We start from the raw sequence: 19,507 nt of genomic DNA on the forward strand, positions 1-19,507 counted from the left end.
ACTTTTAATGTTGCAGCTGATGAAGTCGGGCTGATTAACTTTATATTAAAGGTTGAATGTGTTGAACGATCAGAACGGCTCCATCTAGTGTCTCCAGATCGTCGTCTCAACAACAAAAAAGAAGTCCAGCAGTGGGGTTGCCAGGTTGGTCAGACCCGGCCCAGCAGCTCCAGGAGGCCGGAGTCTGTTTGAGCCTGTTTGAACCCGTCCCCTCCAGAAAACCACAGCATCAAAACAAGGATTAGAGGAGTTTGACTGACAGTTAGCGTTAGCCGTTAGCGTTAGCCGTTCCAGCTAAGTGCAGATGAAATTGATGTTAGCATCCAGGAGCAGCGTAGCCATGTGGGCGTGCGTTTGAATGGCGTTCCTCTCCTTTCTCTCAGTCCATGGAGTGAATGCTTCTAAACTAACCTGAGTCCAGATGGTTGAGTCTCCTGGTCTCAGCAGATCCATCTGAACTCTGCTTTAAAGATCTTTGTGAAGGGGTGAAAATCCTGGTTTCTGATTGGATAAACCATCTGTCTGTCACCAACACACGGGCCAAACCAACCAATCAGATGACTGAAGCGCCCTTACACTCTTCCTTCTTTCTGTCTCCTCAGTAAAGACGAGGAGTCGCCGGGGCAACCGTCAGCTGACTACGTGGTGGGTCAGGTGTCGGGAAGTTTGTTCCCCAAGAAGTCTGCGGCGTCCGGGTCGCTGACTGCTTTGTTCGGCACCGCGGCGCCGGCTGCACCTCTTCTGTTCCAGCCTGCGCCCAAGGTAACTCCACCTCCACCTGTCCGCTCTTTAAGTGTGTGTGCGTCTCTCTCTCTCTCTCTCTCTCTCTCTCTCTCTCGCTCTTTCTCGCTCTTGCTCTCGCTCTCTCTCTGTGTGTCTGTTCATGGTACAACAGTGTGATTCCAATCCATTCAGTGTCGGTTTGAGTCTGATCGTGTGTAAAATGACCTTAAACGCATCCTGTGGTGTTGTTCTGTCGTTGTTTCGTTGTCATGGCTGCAGCTGGTTCAGCCGAGCGCAGACGAACAGGAGCAGCAGACGGAAAGTCCAGAGGTCAAAGGTCAAACCAAGAGGAAGAAGACGCTCCAGGAGAAATCTGAAGCCGACCAGAAGCTGGAGAACAGGTGAAGAGTTTAGATCCGTTCATGGATCCTTTTTCATTCTCTCTCTCCTCCTTCTGCTGTTTTTAGCTTCTGTGTTTTCATATTTAATAATTAATAAAGTGCTAAATGTTCGTTTTTCACCGTCACGCAGAGAACGTCGTGTTTGGGCTCAGTTTGTGAAAAACAAGCGACTCAGCGTTCATGAAACTCGGTGAAAGAGTCGAACGTGATCCAAGAAAGATCACAGGGCGCACTCCCACTGTGCCTCCGTCCCGTGCCCCAGCACGTCTCACGGCTAAAGTCTGGTTCCTTTGTCCAGTGTGAGTGCAACCGTACCACGTCTAGGAGCGGCACGCTTGCCGTCCACGGCCCGTTTGGGAGAGGTGGGCTTTAGTAAAGCACGTTTGCACGTGTACGAGCACGAGCGTGCGCACGTGTACGAGCACGAGGCCTACGGCGGCTCTGAGGTCATTTCCTGTGCGCCTGTTGGGACGTAGAAAAAAGAAGGAGGGACCATGCGCGGACATTTCAAACAATGGCGGTGAAAGGTTCACGTTGGTGTGATGCGGAGGTGGAGTGTTTACTGCAGATTTGGTCGATGAAAAGATTCAAAAACAGTCGACAAGACGCACAAAAACTCCGAGGTCTACGGAAAGATCTGGAAACAAAGCCACGCATCGCCATGACGTCATCAATGCGTGTGACGTGTTACGGCGTGATGACGTATAGGCAGCAAGAAGCATTCTCACGTCTCTCCGTCCCTCTCACGTCTCTCCGTCCCTCTCACGTCCCTCTCACGTCTCCCCGTCCCTCTCTCGTCTCTCCGTCCCTCTCACGTCTCCCCGTCCCTCTCACATCTCTCCGTCCCTCTCACGTCTCTCCGTCCCTCTCACGTCTCTCCGTCCCTCTCACATCTCTCCGTCCCTCTCACGTCTCCCCGTCCCTCTCACGTCTCCCCGTCCCTCTCACATCTCCCCGTCCCTCTCACGTCTCTCCGTCCCTCTCACGTCTCTCCGTCCCTCTCACGTCTCCCCGTCCCTCTCACATCTCCCCGTCCCTCTCTCGTCTCTCCGTCCCTCTCACGTCTCCCCGTCCCTCTCACGTCTCCCCGTCCCTCTCACGTCTCTCCGTCCCTCTCACGTCCCTCTCACGTCTCCACGTCCCTCTCACGTCCCTCTCACGTCTCCCCGTCCCTCTCACGTCCCTCTCACGTCTCCCCGTCCCTCTCACGTCTCCCCGTCCCTCTCACGTCTCCCCGTCCCTCTCACGTCTCTCCGTCCCTCTCACGTCTCCACGTCCCTCTCACGTCTCTCCGTCCCTCTCACGTCTCCCCGTCCCTCTCACGTCTCTCCGTCCCTCTCACGTCTCTCCGTCCCTCTCACGTCTCTCCGTCCCTCTCACGTCTCTCCGTCCCTCTCACGTCTCCCCGTCCCTCTCATGCTCCCCGTCCCTCTCACGTCTCTCCGTCCCTCTCACGTCTCCCCGTCCCTCTCACGTCTCCCCGTCCCTCTCACGTCTCTCCGTCCCTCTCACGTCTCCCCGTCCCTCTCACGTCTCCCCGTCCCTCTCACGTCTCCCCGTCCCTCTCACGTCTCTCCGTCCCTCTCACGTCTCTCCGTCCCTCTCACGTCTCTCCGTCCCTCTCACGTCTCCCCGTCCCTCTCACGTCTCCACGTCCCTCTCACGTCTCTCCGTCCCTCTCACGTCTCCCCGTCCCTCTCACGTCTCTCCGTCCCTCTCACGTCTCTCCGTCCCTCTCACGTCTCTCCGTCCCTCTCACGTCTCTCCGTCCCTCTCACGTCTCCCCGTCCCTCTCATGCTCCCCGTCCCTCTCACGTCTCTCCGTCCCTCTCACGTCTCCCCGTCCCTCTCACGTCTCCCCGTCCCTCTCACGTCTCTCCGTCCCTCTCACGTCTCCCCGTCCCTCTCTCGTCTCTCCGTCCCTCTCACGTCTCTCCGTCCCTCTCACGTCTCCCCGTCCCTCTCACGTCTCCCCGTCCCTCTCACGTCTCTCCGTCCCTCTCACGTCTCCCCGTCCCTCTCACGTCTCCACGTCCCTCTCACGTCCCTCTCACGTCTCCCCGTCCCTCTCACGTGTCTCCTTCCCTCTCACGTCTTCCCGTCCCTCTCACGTCTCTCCGTCCCTCTCACGTCTCCCCGTCTTCTTCCTCCCGTTTGTTTTCAGGGAGATCAGTTTGCAGAACGCGGACGAGGACGAGCATTCGGCGAAGAAGAAGAAGAACAAGAGGAAAGCTCCGGAGCCGGACGACGTGAACCCCGCGGAGCAGTGGGTGCTGAAGCGGCAGAAGCTGCGGGCCGTCAAACAGGAGGAGGCCACGAAGAGGAAGAGGACCGTGTTCATCGGCAACCTGCCCATCAGCTGCACCAGGAAGGTACGGAGAGGACGGTTAGAGCCCCGTTAACGCACCTGTGACGTCTCCTGACGAGTAGCTGATGTCCCTGTGTCTCGTTTCAGACGCTGCAGAGCCTCTTCAGGGACAAAGGAGCCATCGAGTCCGTCCGGTTTCGCTCCGTGGTAAAAAAACAAACACAAACACTTTGGTTCTGGACACATCGAGGCCGTCGGCCGTTAAAGGAGCTCTCTGAGCCTCATGTTACGCATGTTATCGAAAACACGGCCTTTAACATTAGAAGTGAGACCCAGTGATACGTTCAGGCTCTCAGTTCTGTTTTCCTCATCAGTACAACGATAGATAAGTGCACTCACTTAGACCCAGATCTGCTTTATTTCCTCTCATCAGTGGATTTACATCCACATCAGGGACTGAAGTCCACTTAAATGGGACAATAAGGGCGCCTTCCCACTGTGCATCCGCCCCGTGCTTTAGGGTCCTTGTCCCCCCCTCCAGGGACCCTAAAGCACGGGGCACGGGACGGAGGAACAGTGGGAGGGCGCCCTAACTGGTGTTCTCCTCCTCCTGATCACCTGTTTCTCCTCTGCAGGTCAGAGAGGATCCCGCCATGTCGCGCAAAGTAGCAGCTATCCAGTAAGTTTCAGTCCGTTCTGTCGAGTTTAACAGAACAGAACCGACTCAGATGTTCTAAACTGGTTTTTCTTCTTTCTACTTTTCCAGACGCAAAGTTCACCCCAAGAAGCAGAGCATGAACGCCTACGTGGTGTTTAAGGACGAGGACGGCGTCTCCAAGGCGCTGGAGAGGTCAGAGACATTGACTCTTTCTCTTAACGTCGCGTCGCTCCCTGAATTTAACCGTCACCGAGCTTTTCTCCTCTGTGTCCCGACAGGAACGGCCTGGAGATCGAGAAAGACTTCCACATCCGGGTGGACAGAGTGACGGACAGCTCGGCGGTGAGTTTCTGCGTCACGCTTCATCTGATTTGAATATGAACTGTGTCGTTAGCTTCAGCGGCGTTCGCGGCTCGTGTGGTGAAGTTGTTGTTTGCCTTGCAGCACGATCACAAGCGCTCCGTGTTCGTGGGGAACCTGTCGTTCGGTGAGTCTGCAGCTTTCACGTCGTTGAGCGTTGATGTCTGTCGCTCTGTGAAACTAACAGTTGTTGTGTGTGTTTAGAGATAAACGAACTGGCCTTTCGACGCCACTTTGAGGAGTGCGGCGCACTGGAGGCGGTTCGACTGGTGCGAGACCAGAACTCTGGCATGGGGAAAGGATTCGGCTACGTCCTCTTTGAGGTACGACTCTTCTTCTTCTTCTTTTATTCCAACACATGAAGATGAACAACAATCCCACCGGCCTCAGGATACAACCCACTCATCCTATCACCTTAGACTAAGACTTGTAGCACGTGTCGGGGTGATTGGGCTTGAGTTTATGTTGCTGAGTTGGGGTGAGATATATTCTCATTATCCACTTTTACTGAAGGAGTTTAAAATGGGTGTTTTGCGTTTTCATTAAATCCTCACAGCGTGCCAATCTCTTTTTATTCTCATCAACACTTGTAGTAGTTCACAGCATAATGCCGTCTCATTTTCCAGTATGTGTGTATTTGTAGTAATATGTAGTTTACCACATACGCTTACGCACGTTTACGCTGTGAAGTGCTGGAAAACCTTACAAACGGACCTGAAAAGTGCTTGAATTTGACCTTTGAATATCAGAATCAGAATCAAAAATACTATTATAATCCCGTGTGTGACCCTGTGTGACCTTGTCTGACCACGTGTGACCTTGTCTGACCTTGTGTGACCTTGTCTGACCCTGTGTGACCTTGTCTGACCCTGTGTGACCTTGTGTGACCCTGTGTGACCTTGTCTGACCCTGTGTGACCTTGTGTGACCCTGTGTGACCTTGTCTGACCTTGTGTGACCTTGTGTGACCCCGTGTGACCCTGCGCAACCTTGTCTGACCCTGTGTGACCCTGCGTGACATTGTGTGACCTCGTGTGACCCTGCGTGACCCGCTTCAACCATTTTCTTCAGCTGCTGTCTCCGTCAGATCTTCAGGTAATCTCCCAAAATTCTAACAGGGCTGAGTCGAGAAGTCGATCAATACCCAGAGTTCCTTTTATTTCTGTTTAAAAGTCTATGATCCCAAATATGAGCGGAGTCCCCACCACGCCACGACTGCTCCAACATAAACCTACGACGACTCTTTGAGCGCGTGTTCTCTGGGTTGTTGTCGTTGACGGTGATGATGATGATGATGACGATGACGGTGATGATGACGGTGATGATGAGTTTGTACCTGTGTGTGTTTCTGTCACAGAGCGCCGACTCGGTGCAGCTGGCGTTGAAACTGGACGGCTCCAAACTGGAGGGAAGGTCCGTCCGCGTGAAGAGGTCCGTGAAGAAGGAGAAGCAGAAGAAAGTGCAAACTGATCCCAGAGGAGCCGCAGGGAGGCCAGGGAAGGGCCCCATGAAGGGCCCAGGGAAGGGACCCATGAAGGGCCCAGGGAAGGGACCCATGAAGGGTCCCATGAAGGGCCCCATGAAGGGCTCAGGGCCGGACAGAGGAGGCCCTCGAGGAGGTTTCAAGTCTCCAAAGAAATTCTCTGGAAACCAGCAGAAGTCCACATCCTTCAAAGGCGAGATGACGGATCCAAACAAGAAGAGTAAAAAGAAAGGACTGAAGAAGAAGAAGAAGGTGAAGAAGAGCGTTCACATCTGAAACATCGCCGCTGCGTTACACAAACGAAACTCTCCGACAGTGAAGCAGCTTCTGCCGCTGTGACCGAACGTGTTCAGGAACTGCAGCTGACGCGTCTGATGTAACTGTGCGTCACCGTTTCTGATTTGATGCAACTGCGGTCGAGTCCTGAAGATCCGCGCAAAGACCCCGATAACTGCAATTCATCACAATTCACTTATTGTGACTCTGTTGTTTTTTTTATCACGATCCAAAACCAAATGGAGTATTGAGCCATGATCCCGTTACGTCCTGATCTCCTGTTCTGCAGCAGATGAACTAAATAAACTAAAGTTTGATGACACTTCTGTAACCCGGACGACGTAAACGTTTCTCACTCGTATCAGATAATCACGAGTTTTGTTGTAGAAAAGTGATTAAATGTGTTTGTAAAACTGTGTTGGAGATATTTGAAATGTGTTGATTCTAATAAATCAGCAGAAATCTGCTGCGTTTAAGAAAAGATCTGAACGTCTGATGAGTGAAGCTAATTTTTAATTCCTTCACACAAAGTTTGGTTGAATGTGAGCGGGTTTGTTTTTGCGACACAGAATAGAAATACTTTACAGTGCAATTAAATAATTTAGAAATCTATTTTTAGTGATTTAACATCTGTTTTTAGTGATTTTACGTCTATTTCTAGTAATTTTACATCTATTTTAGTGATTTAGAATCTATTTTCAGTGTAACAGCAGCATTGCACAGACACATCAAAGCAGTAATATGAAAACAATATAAAAAATACCTAAAAATAACTAAATAGAATGTATTAATAAGCGGACTAATTGTAGTAAAAATGTAAACACATCTGTAAAGAAATAAGAAAATACAAAAGAGGAATAAGTAAAAGTATCATTGCCCACCTGTTTATTTTCACATTTTCTGTAAATGTAGATTATTTCATATATAAACTATTTTACTGCATTTAAAAAATATATATATATTTTTTTTTATCTTTTAATTTTCCCTTTTTACTATTTCCAGCCAAAAAAAAATAAAGGTTTTAAAATAAATAAATTGTAAAATTTAAATCTGAAAGCTGCTCAACCCACCTGACAGATGTCAGCGCAGGCCGATCATCAGACCAGGGGACCGTGGTGGAGCAGCTCTCACGCTCTCCTGATCCTGATCCAGCACTTCCCAGTGTCTTCCTGTCTGATGGTGGGAAGAAAGAATATATTAGTGATGTAAATAAGAATCTCCCAGACAACCCTGAGAGAGTTTCTTATAATAATGTTTCAGGAAAGCAGAGTTACTCTTCAGGCAGATTTTACTTTGAGGAGTTTGAAGAAAGCCTGAATGGGATTTCGGAGCGACCGTAGAGTCGATCAACAGGAAGGGGAGATCACACTGAGCCCTCACGGTTGTTACTGAATTATAATGAGTAAAAAGCTGCTGCTGGCCCTTCAGTCAGTCTCTGACAGGAACAAACACTCTTCTTTGTTAAAGCAGCAGTCGGCAACATTTGTTTGGTCATATTCACTGAAGCCGACGCTCTGCTCTGATAGAACAACAGAAATCATCTGGTGCCTCTACGTGCACCTAGAGCCTGTTGTTTGTTTGTTCCGTATCATCCTTCCCACTCAGCACAGTTCACAGTTTGTGCACACGCCACAGATCCCCCCCCCCCCACCCCACCCCCCTCCACGCTCATGCATGTTACATACAGATGGGAGAAAGTGACCACAATCAGGGGGGTTGCAAATCCACCAGGGGAAGCGAAAGTGTGGACAGACGGGCAAACAGCAACCTTGCACTGCCCTGGCAGGTGAGACCAGGGACCAAAAGACAGGTTGAAAACCACAGAGCCGATGGACCCAATGTTGCAGAAGTCAAAGACGGCACAGAGGAAGAAGGCCCACTGGTGGAGGACGATCCCACATGTGAGCTCCTAGACCAAGTCGCCACCAACTCACACAGAACAGAGCCAAACGCCGAGACCATGAATCCAACTAGAAAGAGCAAACTAAATGGGCAAAGTCAAGTGAGGCAGAGGCATGGCGTAAGCTAGACAGGCAGCTTCGCTTCCCGGTCGAGATCACTGCTACATCGCTCCGCCCGGACATAGTGGCGTGGTCATCTAAGGCAAAATCCCTGCTCCTCATTGAGCTCATGGTACCAGCGGAGGAGGGGATCGAGGCCGCCTTCGAACGAAAAAAGGACAAGTACTCAGAGTTGGCAGCTGAGTGCTGGATGGCTGGCTGGATGACCACCATCTACCCAGTGGAAGTTCGATGCTGAGGCTTTGTGGGGCAGTCAACCACACGCCTTCTGAGGGATGCAGGAGTGACAGGAGGGATCCTGAAGAAGGCAACCAAGGAGCAGGCAGAGGAGGCTGAGAAAGGAAGATTTTGGCTCTGGTTAAGGAGGAAGAACAAGCGCTGGGGAACGAACAACTAACCCCAACAGCAGCTGCAGGGGGTGGCAGGGAGACGTCCCTGTCATTGCTCCGCTACCAGGAGATGTTCCAGGATTAAAGGTGCTAAACGTTGGTGATTGGTGGTTCCTGGCTGATGACCCTGCACCTGACCCGTGGGCACCGGAGGAGGTCTAGCAGGTGATTCCATCTCCCTGTTATCTCTATTATCTCAATACATATATCATAATACTATATCACAGGCACACGCTTCAAGCTAGCGCACGCTAAATGACGTTAGCAGTTTCTATCTATGAGTGAGATAGCAGCCTACCTCCATGTAGCGTGTACTCCATGCTGTTTATTGATGAGAGAAGACACGGGCGCGTTCACAGGAATCTGGTGCACTTGCACTGACGAGCACTCGATGGGAGGGAACAGGAGCTGGGTTGGAGAGGGGGAGGGGCGTGAGAGTTGTAAACTACTCTATCTGCAGCTTGAACAGTTTGTTACCTATTTCATGTCTTAAAAGGCCTAGGCTATTTGTGATTTGATGGAAGTTTGTTGTCTATAAATAAAGAACCCCAATGGAAACGTTGTGTTTTCACTGACATGTTGCAGATCTGTTTGATGTCTCTCTCTTTGTGTCCTATCAACTAAACTCTTGTGGTTAAAGTGAAGCTGTCAGTAAAGAGGGAAGAAACTAAAGATAACAACAAATCTGCAGAGGAGGAGGAGCAACACTGGGCAGAACAGAGCTTCAACGTCACACTCCAGAAATGAAACTTAAGGTTTGTCAGTGTCGCAGTCGAGTTCAGACGGTCGGGACGAATCTGTTTCTGTCTAAAGAGACTTCATCAGGTCTTTGTCAACAACACAGCAGAGTCTCTGTCCAACCCTGGTGAGTACAGCTGATCATGTTTCATTTATCATCAAAATCAAAAGACTCTGTATTGTGTAAAGAATATAAAGCAAACGTTGCTGCAGCTATTGTTCAATTTTAACAATAACAATAACAGTTTAGCTTAAAACGTCTAGGTTAAAACATACACGTACACATTTTCCTCTAAACTGTGAAAACCAGGCTTCAGGCCTCAGCGGCAGGCATTTGAGAACCGGTTTGCTGTAAGATGGCGTGATGCCAAGATGGATGGTTGATTGCTTGCCACTAAGGTGTGGTGCCACAAGCTGATCCCCGGAGTGGTATGCTGCTTTTCCTTTGCCAACAACGTATTGTTTTGCTTCTTGAAAAAGCCACAAACAGTGTGCCAGTGTACCCAGAGTTAATATTAGACCTCGCCTGAGCTAACGTGTCTACAGAAGAGAGCAACCCTACGTCACGTAAGAGGCCGCGCCCCTCCCCGGTGAAAACAAAGGATTAGACCTCTTAAGCTTTAAGTGGAGTCTGCCTTGATTTGATTTGTTGTATCCTACACAGAACAGTATTTTCCATATTTGAGTACTCAAGGACTTGCAAAAAATCCCAACTTACGAATAGGGTCTGAAGTTTGCTTTTGATGAGACTTAGGGCGCACTCACACTGTCCTTCCTCACCGCGCCAAAACCGTTTTTTCAGCTAAAGCCTAGTGCGTTTGAGCAGTGTGAGTGCAACCGCTCCACGCATAACTGCAGACAGCGGGCCGTCCACGGCCCGCCTGAGAGAGGTGGGCTTTTGTGAGCGCGTTTGCACATGTACGAGCACGAGCGTGCGCACGTGTAAGAGCACGAGGCCTACGGTGGTTCTGAGGTCATTTCCTGTGCGCCTGTTGGGACGTAGAAAAAAGAAGGAGGGACCATGCGCGGACACTTCAAACAATGGCGGCGAAAGGTTCACGTTGGTGTGATGCGGAGGTGGAGTGTTTACTGCAGATTTGGTCGATGAAAAGATTCAAAAACAGACCATGGGTAACTTAGCACTGTTACCCATGGTCAAAACAATCATACTAAAAAATAACTGAGCATTGTTGTAACATTATAAAATTACAGAACGCATAAGCTTGGTGAATGTAATTAGCCTATTGACATAGCAGGACATCGTAGTAAGTACAGTTACAAAGCAAAAGAAAGAAGTAGTGAGTGCTTGATCCATTGAACAAATATTGACGTCCTAATACAGTACTCAAGTACTCAAGTACTCAAGTACTCAAGTACTCACACAGACCCTATCAAGAAGATCAGGTATCAGGCAAACATCACGATCCACACTAAATATAGTTTTGTGATTGTCTCCAGTCATTTAAAGCAAAATCTAATGCACTTAATGTTACCACTGATGCTTCCCCACTCCCCACATGTAGATTAAATTATCAAGATGTCTACAATTAAAATAATTTTGTCCATGCTTTTACTTTTAGTGTAGATATGGCTGCTGCGAGCTGTCATCATATTGACTACGAGATGTGTACGGAGCACGATAAACCTCTGGAGCTGTTCTGTAAGACCGACCAGCAATGTGTCTGCACGCAATGCCGTGTTTTAGACCACAAGATGCACGATGTTGTTACTGTGAAAGAAGAATATGAAGGAAAGAAGGTGGAGCTGGGGAAGACAGAGGCTAAAATTCCGCAGATGATCCAGAAGAGACAACTGAAGATTCAGGAGATCAAACAAACAGTCGACCTCAGTGAGAAAGATGCAGACAGAGAGATAGCAGAAGGTGTTCAGGTCTTCACTTCTCTGATGGAGTCTGTTGAGAGAGGCCTGAACGAGCTCATCGACACGATCAAAGAGAAGCAGAAAACCAAAGAAGAACAGGCTGAAGGCTTCATCAAAGAGCTGGAACAGGAAATCTCTGAGCTGAAGAAGAGACGGACTGAGGTGGAGCAGCTCTCACGCTCTGAAGACCACCTCCATCTTCTCCAGAGTGTCCAGTCCCTGAAAGCTGTTCCACCCTCCAGGGACTGGACAGATGTCAGAGTCCCTCCATCTTCATATCAGGGGACTGTGGTGAAAGCTGTGTCTCAGCTGGAGGAGACACTCAGTGAAGAGATGAAGAAGCTGCATGAAGCTGAGCTGAAGAGGATCCAGCAGTATGAGGTGGATGTGACTCTTGATCCTGATACTGCAAATCCTGAACTCATTCTGTCTGGTAATGGGAAACAAGTGAAAACTGGGCGTGCAAATCAGAAACTTCCAGACAATCCAGAGAGATTTTCTTTCAATCCCTGTGTTTTAGGAAAGCAGAGTTTCTCTTCAGGCAGATTTTACTTTGAGGTTCAAGTTAAAGGAAAGACTGCATGGGATCTAGGAGTGGCCAGCGAGTGGATCAACAGGAAGGGAGAAATAACTCAGAGCCCTGAGGACGGTTTCTGGATTTTGGTGTTGAGAAATCGCAAAGTGTACGGAGTTGCTGATGATGGTGATGACCGTCTCTTTCTGAAGTCTCGGCCCCAGAAGGTGGGGGTGTTTGTGGATTATGAGGAGGGTCTGGTCTCCTTTTATGACGTAGATGCTGCGGCTCTGATCTACTCCTTCACTGACTGCTCCTTCACTGGGAAACTCTTCCCATACTTCAGTCCCTATCTTAAAGATGGCCATAAAAACTCTGCCCCTCTGATCGTCGCTCCTGTCAAAGTGAAATCCCCAAAGAAACGATGACCTGGACGAGTGAGAACAGTCACAGGATCATGTCAGAGTAAAATCAATGTCACGTATTTAGGTAACAAATGTACATTTTCTGTTTACTGTGGTGATTGATCTACACTTTGTAGGGGAATAAGAGAGAAATACATGTATTATAATAAATTAATTAACCCCCCCATTTAAATATTTATTAGGCTATTCAATTAGTCCTCGTTAAAAAGGGCATCACAGTCAATTTCTATCAATCGCTTTAGGGTCCTTGCCCCCCCCTCCAGGCCCGTTTGTACTCACACTACCTGGGCCTCGGAGAATGCTTCTTGCTGCCTATACGTCATCACGCCGTAACACGTCACACGCATTGATGACAAAAATAAGCAATAAAGTTAAATTTAAAAAGGGAAGAAATGGAAATAGACATATATACATATTCACATGATATAGTGCAGTTGTTCTTGTTTTGTTTGTTTGTAATAATGTGATTTAGAGTGAATAAATATGATTAAATAAGTCCAAATAGTGCAAAAAACAGCCCATAGTACAGGCATGTTGCACAGTGCAGGGTACAGGAGGAGGTCAATAGTATATTGGGAGCAACCAACACGTTAATTTGATGCATTCTTCACTTCAAGTTTGCACAATGACACAAACAACATGTGGAGAATATCTATTTAAACCTCCGTTAAACCACAGATATTCATCTTCACTTTGAGGAAATCACAGTTTAATAAACACACCAACAACGTCGAGATCTTAAGAGTTTGATTTCATTTATAAATAGAAATGATGACAAAGATTTCATGGGAATTTTGTTGAATATTGAATTCTGTCATAAAGCTTCATTTAATTGAATGTCTACAGTATTTACAGAATACAGTTTGATTTACCAAGAATAGGGTTCATTAATGGAATAGTCTTTGTTTGGTTAATTACGGGTCATGTTGGGTCGTTTTAATGGTTTTGTAAACGCTGGTATTGTGTCTTATAAGTGAAAGACATCTGTAAATATGGGATTGTTCAATAAAAACTGTAAAATAAACCAGATGTTGAACACAAGACTGAGTAAGCCGTGATTTAAGCACCGAACAGTGACAGCAAACAGACAGGAAATCACCCTCTTCTGTGTTAGAGGGATGTGTTTAATCATCAGTGTGACATACGTCTGAGAGGCCTATTGGTTGTGTGGTTGGATTGTAGTTTGTTGTCTTTACATCAGGAACAAAGACGGGAACTTGATCGTGATCTGTGTGAGATCTCTCTCTTTGTGTCGAATAACTAAACTCTAAAGTTAAAGCACCTTATTAATCACCGATGAAGCAACACGTTTGCAAAACACAGGTATTTCACAGTAACTGTGCGACTCAGAGGGAGGAAACCGAAGCAAACCGCAGAGCTGCAGAGGAGGAGGAGGAGGAGGAGATAGAAGAGCTTCAACATCGCACCCTGGGCATTAAACTGAAGGTGTGTCGGCGTCGCAGTCGAGTTCAGACGGTCGAGACGAAACTTGTTTCTGTCTGAAAGAAAATTCAACCTTCATCAGGTCTTTGTCAACATCACAGCAGAGTCTCTGTCCCACACTGGTGAGTACAGCTGATCATGTTTCATTTACCATCAGAATGAAATCTGGATTCTCTGTTTGTGTGAAGAATATAAAGCACACGTCGCTGCAGCTATGGTTCGATTTCCCTAAAAGAGTAAAATGTTTAAAAGAATGAAACATAAACGTTAAGACACATTTTCTACTGAACTGTGAAAACTGAGCTTCCTGTCTCTGGGTGGGTACGTCCCCCCCCCCCCCCACACACACACACACACACACAACATGTTTCTAAGTAAATGCCATTTCCTGTTTTCTTGTAACGCTTTAGAAGAAGACGGCGTAACCAAAAAAGGAAATGTCAGGTCTTTTGGGTCTGAGAACGACGCAGGTGATCTTAGATTTCAGTCTGACAAAACCGTCAAATGGAAACTTGACTTATTGCTTAACTCAAACTTATTGTTTTTGATGAAATAATATTATATTCCTACTGCGCCAATCGTATTTCTGAGGGGCTTGCGGTGCAGGTAGACTCACAGAAATCGGCACACGGGTCAGAAGTGTCGACCTTTAAGTTTAAAAGTCATCGGCCCCAAATGCACGCCATGGTTGGGGTAAAGTTCTTCTGATGTTCAGGACATTTGGTGAGATCGTTGCTCTCATCTTAAAGAACAAATGTACAGTTTTGGATTCTTTTTATCGTCTGAGAGGAAGTTCCCCATTTTGGATTTCGTTCATCAGTTTCCATTTTACGAACAAGTTTGAGGATTTTAGGATGAACGAAAACTAACGAAATGTTTCACCCACATTCAAACTAGTAATTACTTCGATGTGATGCCACATCTGGGCTTAGGCGTGGCACGGCGGCTCTATTGCACCCCCTTATGATTTCAACATAGCATGCATCATAAGTGTCTAAACGTAATAACTGATATGAGTCTTGGGCTCGTGTGTGTTAAGTTGCTTGAAGCCGCCCTCTAGAATATTTCAAAGTCACTGCCCCCACCTTTAAATTTGATGTAGACAAACTAAATTTGGTAGGCAGATGTGAATTATGGAGTCTTAAAAAAAAGCCTCTTGGAGCCGTACCCTAAGTCTAACAGGAAGTCAGCCATTTTGGATTTACTGTGGTATTTTTCACAAAGTGAAGCCAGTCGGACGTGTTGTACTTTAACAAACTCCTCCTTGAGAATTAAACTGAGTGACTTCAAATCTGGTGGGTTGCCTCTAAAGACCTTTGTGAAGCTAAAGTGTGGAGTCTCCCCCTGCTGGACATTAGAGAGAATGCAGCTTTAAGTGGAGTCTCCTCCTGCTGGACATTAGAGAGAATGCAGCTTTAAGTGGAGTCTCCTCCTGCTGGACATTAGAGAGAATGCAGCTTTAAGTGGAGTCTCCTCCTGCTGGACATTAGAGAGAATGCAGCTTTAAGTGGAGTCTCCTCCTGCTGGACATTAGAGAGAATGCAGCTTTAAGTGGAGTCTCCTCCTGCTGGACATTAGAGAGAATGCAGCTTTAAGTGGAGTCTCCTCCTGCTGGACATTAGAGAGAATGCAGCTTTAAGTGGAGTCTCCTCCTGCTGGACATTAGAGAGAATGCAGCTTTAAGTGGAGTCTCCTCCTGCTGGACATTAGAGAGAATGCAGCTTTAAGTGGAGTCTCCCCCTGCTGGACATTAGAGAGAATGCAGCTTTAAGTGGAGTCTCCTCCTGCTGGACATTAGAGAGAATGCAGCTTTAAGTGGAGTCTCCTCCTGCTGGACATTAGAGAGAATGCAGCTTTAAGTGGAGTCTCCTCCTGCTGGACATTAGAGAGAATGCAGCTTTAAGTGGAGTCTCCTCCTGCTGGACTTTAGAGAGAATGCAGCTTTAGGTGGAGTCTTAAGTGGAGTCTCCTCCTGCTGGACATTAGAGAGAATGCAGCTTTAAGTGGAGTCTCCTCCTGCTGGACATTAGAGAGAATGCAGCTTTAAGTGGAGTCTCCTCCTGCTGGACATTAGAGAGAATGCAGCTTTCAGGCACTTGACCATTGGCCTTATATTTCAGACCCAGAGGACAGTCTATGGTACCAACAGTGTCAGACAGAACCAAAAATAGACCCTGACATTAGGAATGCCCTAATTTGATTGGTTGGATATGATACAGACATGGGAGGGGCATTTACAGTAATAAAACTAATGTAATGTTAATTTGCTAACTTCTCATTAGATGAGTCAATGACACAACAACTGTAGCTAACAATATGGGGTGATTTCAACCATCAGGTAGCCTGATGATGTTTTTTTGTAATATATATATATATATATAATCCATGCTTTTACTTTTGTTTCAGAATCCAGATATGGCTGCTGCAAGCTATCTGCCATCTAAAGATCAGTTTCTGTGCACCATCTGTTGGGAAGTATACACTGATCCAGTCACCACACCATGTGGACACAACTTCTGCAAGAACTGCATCACTGAACACTGGGATACGAATGACCAGTACAGGTGTCTGATGTGTGATAAGGTTTTCCACACAAGACCTGTTTTGAGGGTCAACACCTTCATCTCTGAGATGGCTGCTCAGTTCAGACAGTCAGCTCAACAGAACGCCAGCAGCAGCAGCAGCTCAGAGCAACAAGGGTCCAAACCAGAAAAAGTTCCCTGTGACGTCTGCACTGGAACCAAACTGAAGGCCCTGAAGTCCTGCCTGGTGTGTCTGGTCTCCTACTGTGAGACTCACCTGGAGCCGCATCTGACAACACCCGGGCTGAAAAGACATCAGCTGATCGAACCTGTGGAGAACCTGCAGGGCAGGATGTGTATGAAGCACGATAAACCTCTGGAGCTGTTCTGTAAGACCGACCAGACATGTGTCTGCACACTTTGCCCAGTTTTAGACCACAAGAACCACGACTTTGTTCCTCTGAAAGAAGAATATGAAGGAAAGAAAGTGGAGCTGGGGAAGACAGAGGCTGAAATTCAGCAGTTGATCCAGAAGAGACACCTGAAGATTCAGGAGATCAAACAGTCAGTTCACCTCAGTGAGAAAGATCCAGACAGAGAGATAGCAGAAGGTGTTCAGGTCTTCACTTCTCTGAAGGAGTCTGTTGAGAGAGGCCTGAACGAGCTCTACAAAACAAGAGAAGAAAAGCAGAAAACGACCAAAAGAAAGGCTGAAGGTTTCATCAAAGAGCTGGAACAGGAAATCACTGAGCTGAAGAAGAGACGGACTGAGGTGGAGCAGCTCTCACGCTCTGAAGACCACCTCCATCTTCTCCAGAGTGTCCAGTCCCTGAAAGCTGTTCCACCCACCAAGGACTGGACAGATGTCAGAGTCCCTCCATCTTCATATCAGGGGACTGTGGTGGAAGCTGTGTCTCAGCTGGAGGAGACACTCAGTGAAGAGATGAAGAAGCTGCTTGAAGCTGAGCTGAAGAGGATCCAGCAGTATGAGGTGGATGTGACTCTTGATCCTGATACTGCACATCCTGAACTCATCCTGTCTGATGATGGGAAACAAGTGAATCACGGTGGTGTGAAGAAGAATCTCCCAGACAACCCTGAGAGATTTTCCAATTGTCTTTGTGTTTTAGGAAAGCAGAGTTTCTCTTCAGGCAGATTTTACTTTGAGGTTCAGGTTGAAGGAAAGACTCAATGGGATCTAGGAGTGGCCAGAGAGTCGATCAAAAGGAAGGGAAAGGAAATCAGGCAGAGCCCCCAGAAAGGTTTCTGTACTATATGGTTAAGAAATAAAAACGAGTACAAAGCTCTTAATGACCCTTCAGTCCGTCTGTCTCTGAAGTCTCAGCCCCAGAAGGTGGGGGTGTTTGTGGATTATGAGGAGGGTCTGGTCTCCTTTTACGACGTAGCTGCTGCAGCTCTGATCTACTCCTTCACTGGCTGCTCCTTCACTGGGAAACTCTTCCCGTTCTTCAGTCCCGGTAAAAATGATGGTGGTAAAAACTCTGCCCCTCTGATCGTCTCTCCTGTCAGAGTAAACTAGTCACTTCCCTTTTTCATGTATTCAGGTAACAGGTACATCTTTAGTTTGCATCTTATTTTATGTTTACTGTGGTGATTTGACGCATTCTTCTCTTGAACTCTGCACGATAACAAACATGGTGTTAGAGAATATTCATTTAAACCTCTGTTAAACCTACAGACATTGATTTTCTGTTTGTAAATAGAAATACTGCAAAAAATCAGGTTTTTCATGTGCAGCCACAGAAAGCACGTTGCTGAGTACTCGTGTATGATAGAGCTTCATTTAATGACTTTCTATAGTTCCTACAGAACACAGCGTGTCATTGTTGTAGCAGGCATAGAAACATTGATAAAGGTGATGGAATAGATGTTGTTTGAAAAGTGCTTTGAGTGTTGTTTTGTAGGCAGATGTAAAGCAAGTAGACCTCTTGGAGCCATGCCCTAAGTCTAACAGGAAGTCGGCCATTTTGGACTGTGAAGCCAGTCAGACGTGTTGTACTTTAACAAACTCCTCCTAGAGAATTAAACTGAGTGACTTCAAATCTGGTGGGTTGCCTCTAAGGACCTTTGTGATGCTAGATTGTGAAGCTTTTGAGGATTCATGGAACGCCCTCGATGTGGCGTGGTGGTGAATTTTGCCCAAAACTTGAAAGAGGAAGTTGTCGAAGCTCAACTTTACTTTTTACAATCTGCCCCAATTTTCACCTGCTGGATAACAGTCCAGGCCTGAAGACATGTTGAAATTGAGTCATAGTCATAGAGCCACCGACTAACAACAGGAAGTCGGCTTTAAGTGTCAAACTTCATCATTTTGAGGGGCTTGGGATTCTCAAAAACCCACCAAAACTGGCCCAAAGGTCAGAAGTGGCAAAATTAGCACATTTCTGCAATAATTGGGCTTTAAGAAACTCTTTGAAGGAAACAGTTTGTGTAAATAGTTTTGTAAATAGAAATACTGCAAAAAATCAGGTTTTTCATGTGCAGCCACAGAAAGCACGTTGCTGAGTACTCGTGTATGATAGAGCTTCATTTAATGACTTTCTATAGTTCCTACAGAACACAGCGTGTCATTGTTGTAGCAGGCATAGAAACATTGATAAAGGTGATGGAATAGATGTTGTTTGAAAAGTGCTTTGAGTATTGTTTTGCTTTGTTTCCATTTGCATCATTTTAAATAACGAATGTTAAAAAAGGAGAGAGTTTGGTTAATTACTGGTCACTTTGGCTGGTTGTTGTTGTTTTACTTTATGTTTACTGTAAAGTTTCTTATGAGTCAATGAAATCTGTAAATGTGTGATTATTCAATAAAGACTTTAAAAACCAGGACATTGAGTTAGTGTTGTTTTGTCGAACTGCTGTTATAGAATGACGTTCATCATGTTTGAGGTGCTCATCGTTCTCTTAAGCGCACAAAAAGTTGCACATGCATCACAAGTGTCTAAACGTAATAACTGATATGGGTCTTGGGCTCGTGTGCTTTAAATTGGCTCAGGGGCGCCCCCTAGAATATTTCAAAGTCACTGCCCCCGCCTTTAAATTTGGTAGGCAGATGTAAATTATGGAGACTTAAAAAAAAGCCTCTTGGAGCCGTACCCTAAGTCTAACAGGAAGTCAGCCATTTTGGATTTACTGTTGCATTTTCCGCAAAGTGAAGCCAGTCGGACGTGTTGTACTTTAACAAACTCCTCCTAGAGAATTCACCCGAGTGACTTCAAATCTGGTGGGTTGCCTCCAAAGACCTTTGCGATGCTAAATTGCGAAGCTTTTGAGGATTCATGGAACGCCCTCGATTTGGCGTGGTGGGGAATTTTGCCCAAAACTTGAAAAAGGAAGTAGTCGTAGCTC

At 46.9% G+C, this 19,507-nt stretch overlaps 2 protein-coding genes across 2 annotated transcripts in view; both read left to right on the plus strand.

Annotated features, from left to right (window-relative positions):
* rbm34 (RNA binding motif protein 34) overlaps window positions 1–6,576 on the plus strand; it is a 7,283-nt gene extending 707 nt beyond the window's left edge. The window contains exons 2-11 of the mRNA XM_083932887.1: window positions 603–762; window positions 1,003–1,124; window positions 3,289–3,496; window positions 3,580–3,639; window positions 4,068–4,111; window positions 4,199–4,282; window positions 4,369–4,432; window positions 4,535–4,577; window positions 4,655–4,773; window positions 5,807–6,576. Coding sequence (XP_083789013.1) covers window positions 603–762; window positions 1,003–1,124; window positions 3,289–3,496; window positions 3,580–3,639; window positions 4,068–4,111; window positions 4,199–4,282; window positions 4,369–4,432; window positions 4,535–4,577; window positions 4,655–4,773; window positions 5,807–6,208 — 1,306 coding nt within the window. The 3' untranslated portion in view covers window positions 6,209–6,576. The remainder of the gene's footprint in view (window positions 1–602; window positions 763–1,002; window positions 1,125–3,288; window positions 3,497–3,579; window positions 3,640–4,067; window positions 4,112–4,198; window positions 4,283–4,368; window positions 4,433–4,534; window positions 4,578–4,654; window positions 4,774–5,806) is intronic.
* Window positions 6,577–9,383: 2,807 nt separating this feature from the next.
* Window positions 9,384–18,986, plus strand: LOC310963367 (uncharacterized protein). Its single transcript, XM_083936148.1, has 4 exons — window positions 9,384–9,483; window positions 10,937–12,177; window positions 13,623–13,741; window positions 16,026–18,986. The coding sequence occupies exons 2-4, from the start codon at window positions 10,944–10,946 to the stop codon at window positions 17,679–17,681; spliced, it is 3,009 nt and encodes a 1,002-aa protein (XP_083792274.1). The 5' UTR covers window positions 9,384–9,483; window positions 10,937–10,943; the 3' UTR covers window positions 17,682–18,986.
* Window positions 18,987–19,507: the final 521 nt, after the last annotated feature.

The sequence above is a fragment of the Echiichthys vipera genome (genome assembly GCF_963691815.1).
Source record: "Echiichthys vipera genome assembly, chromosome: 2".
Classification (NCBI taxonomy): Eukaryota; Metazoa; Chordata; class Actinopteri; order Perciformes; family Trachinidae; genus Echiichthys; species Echiichthys vipera.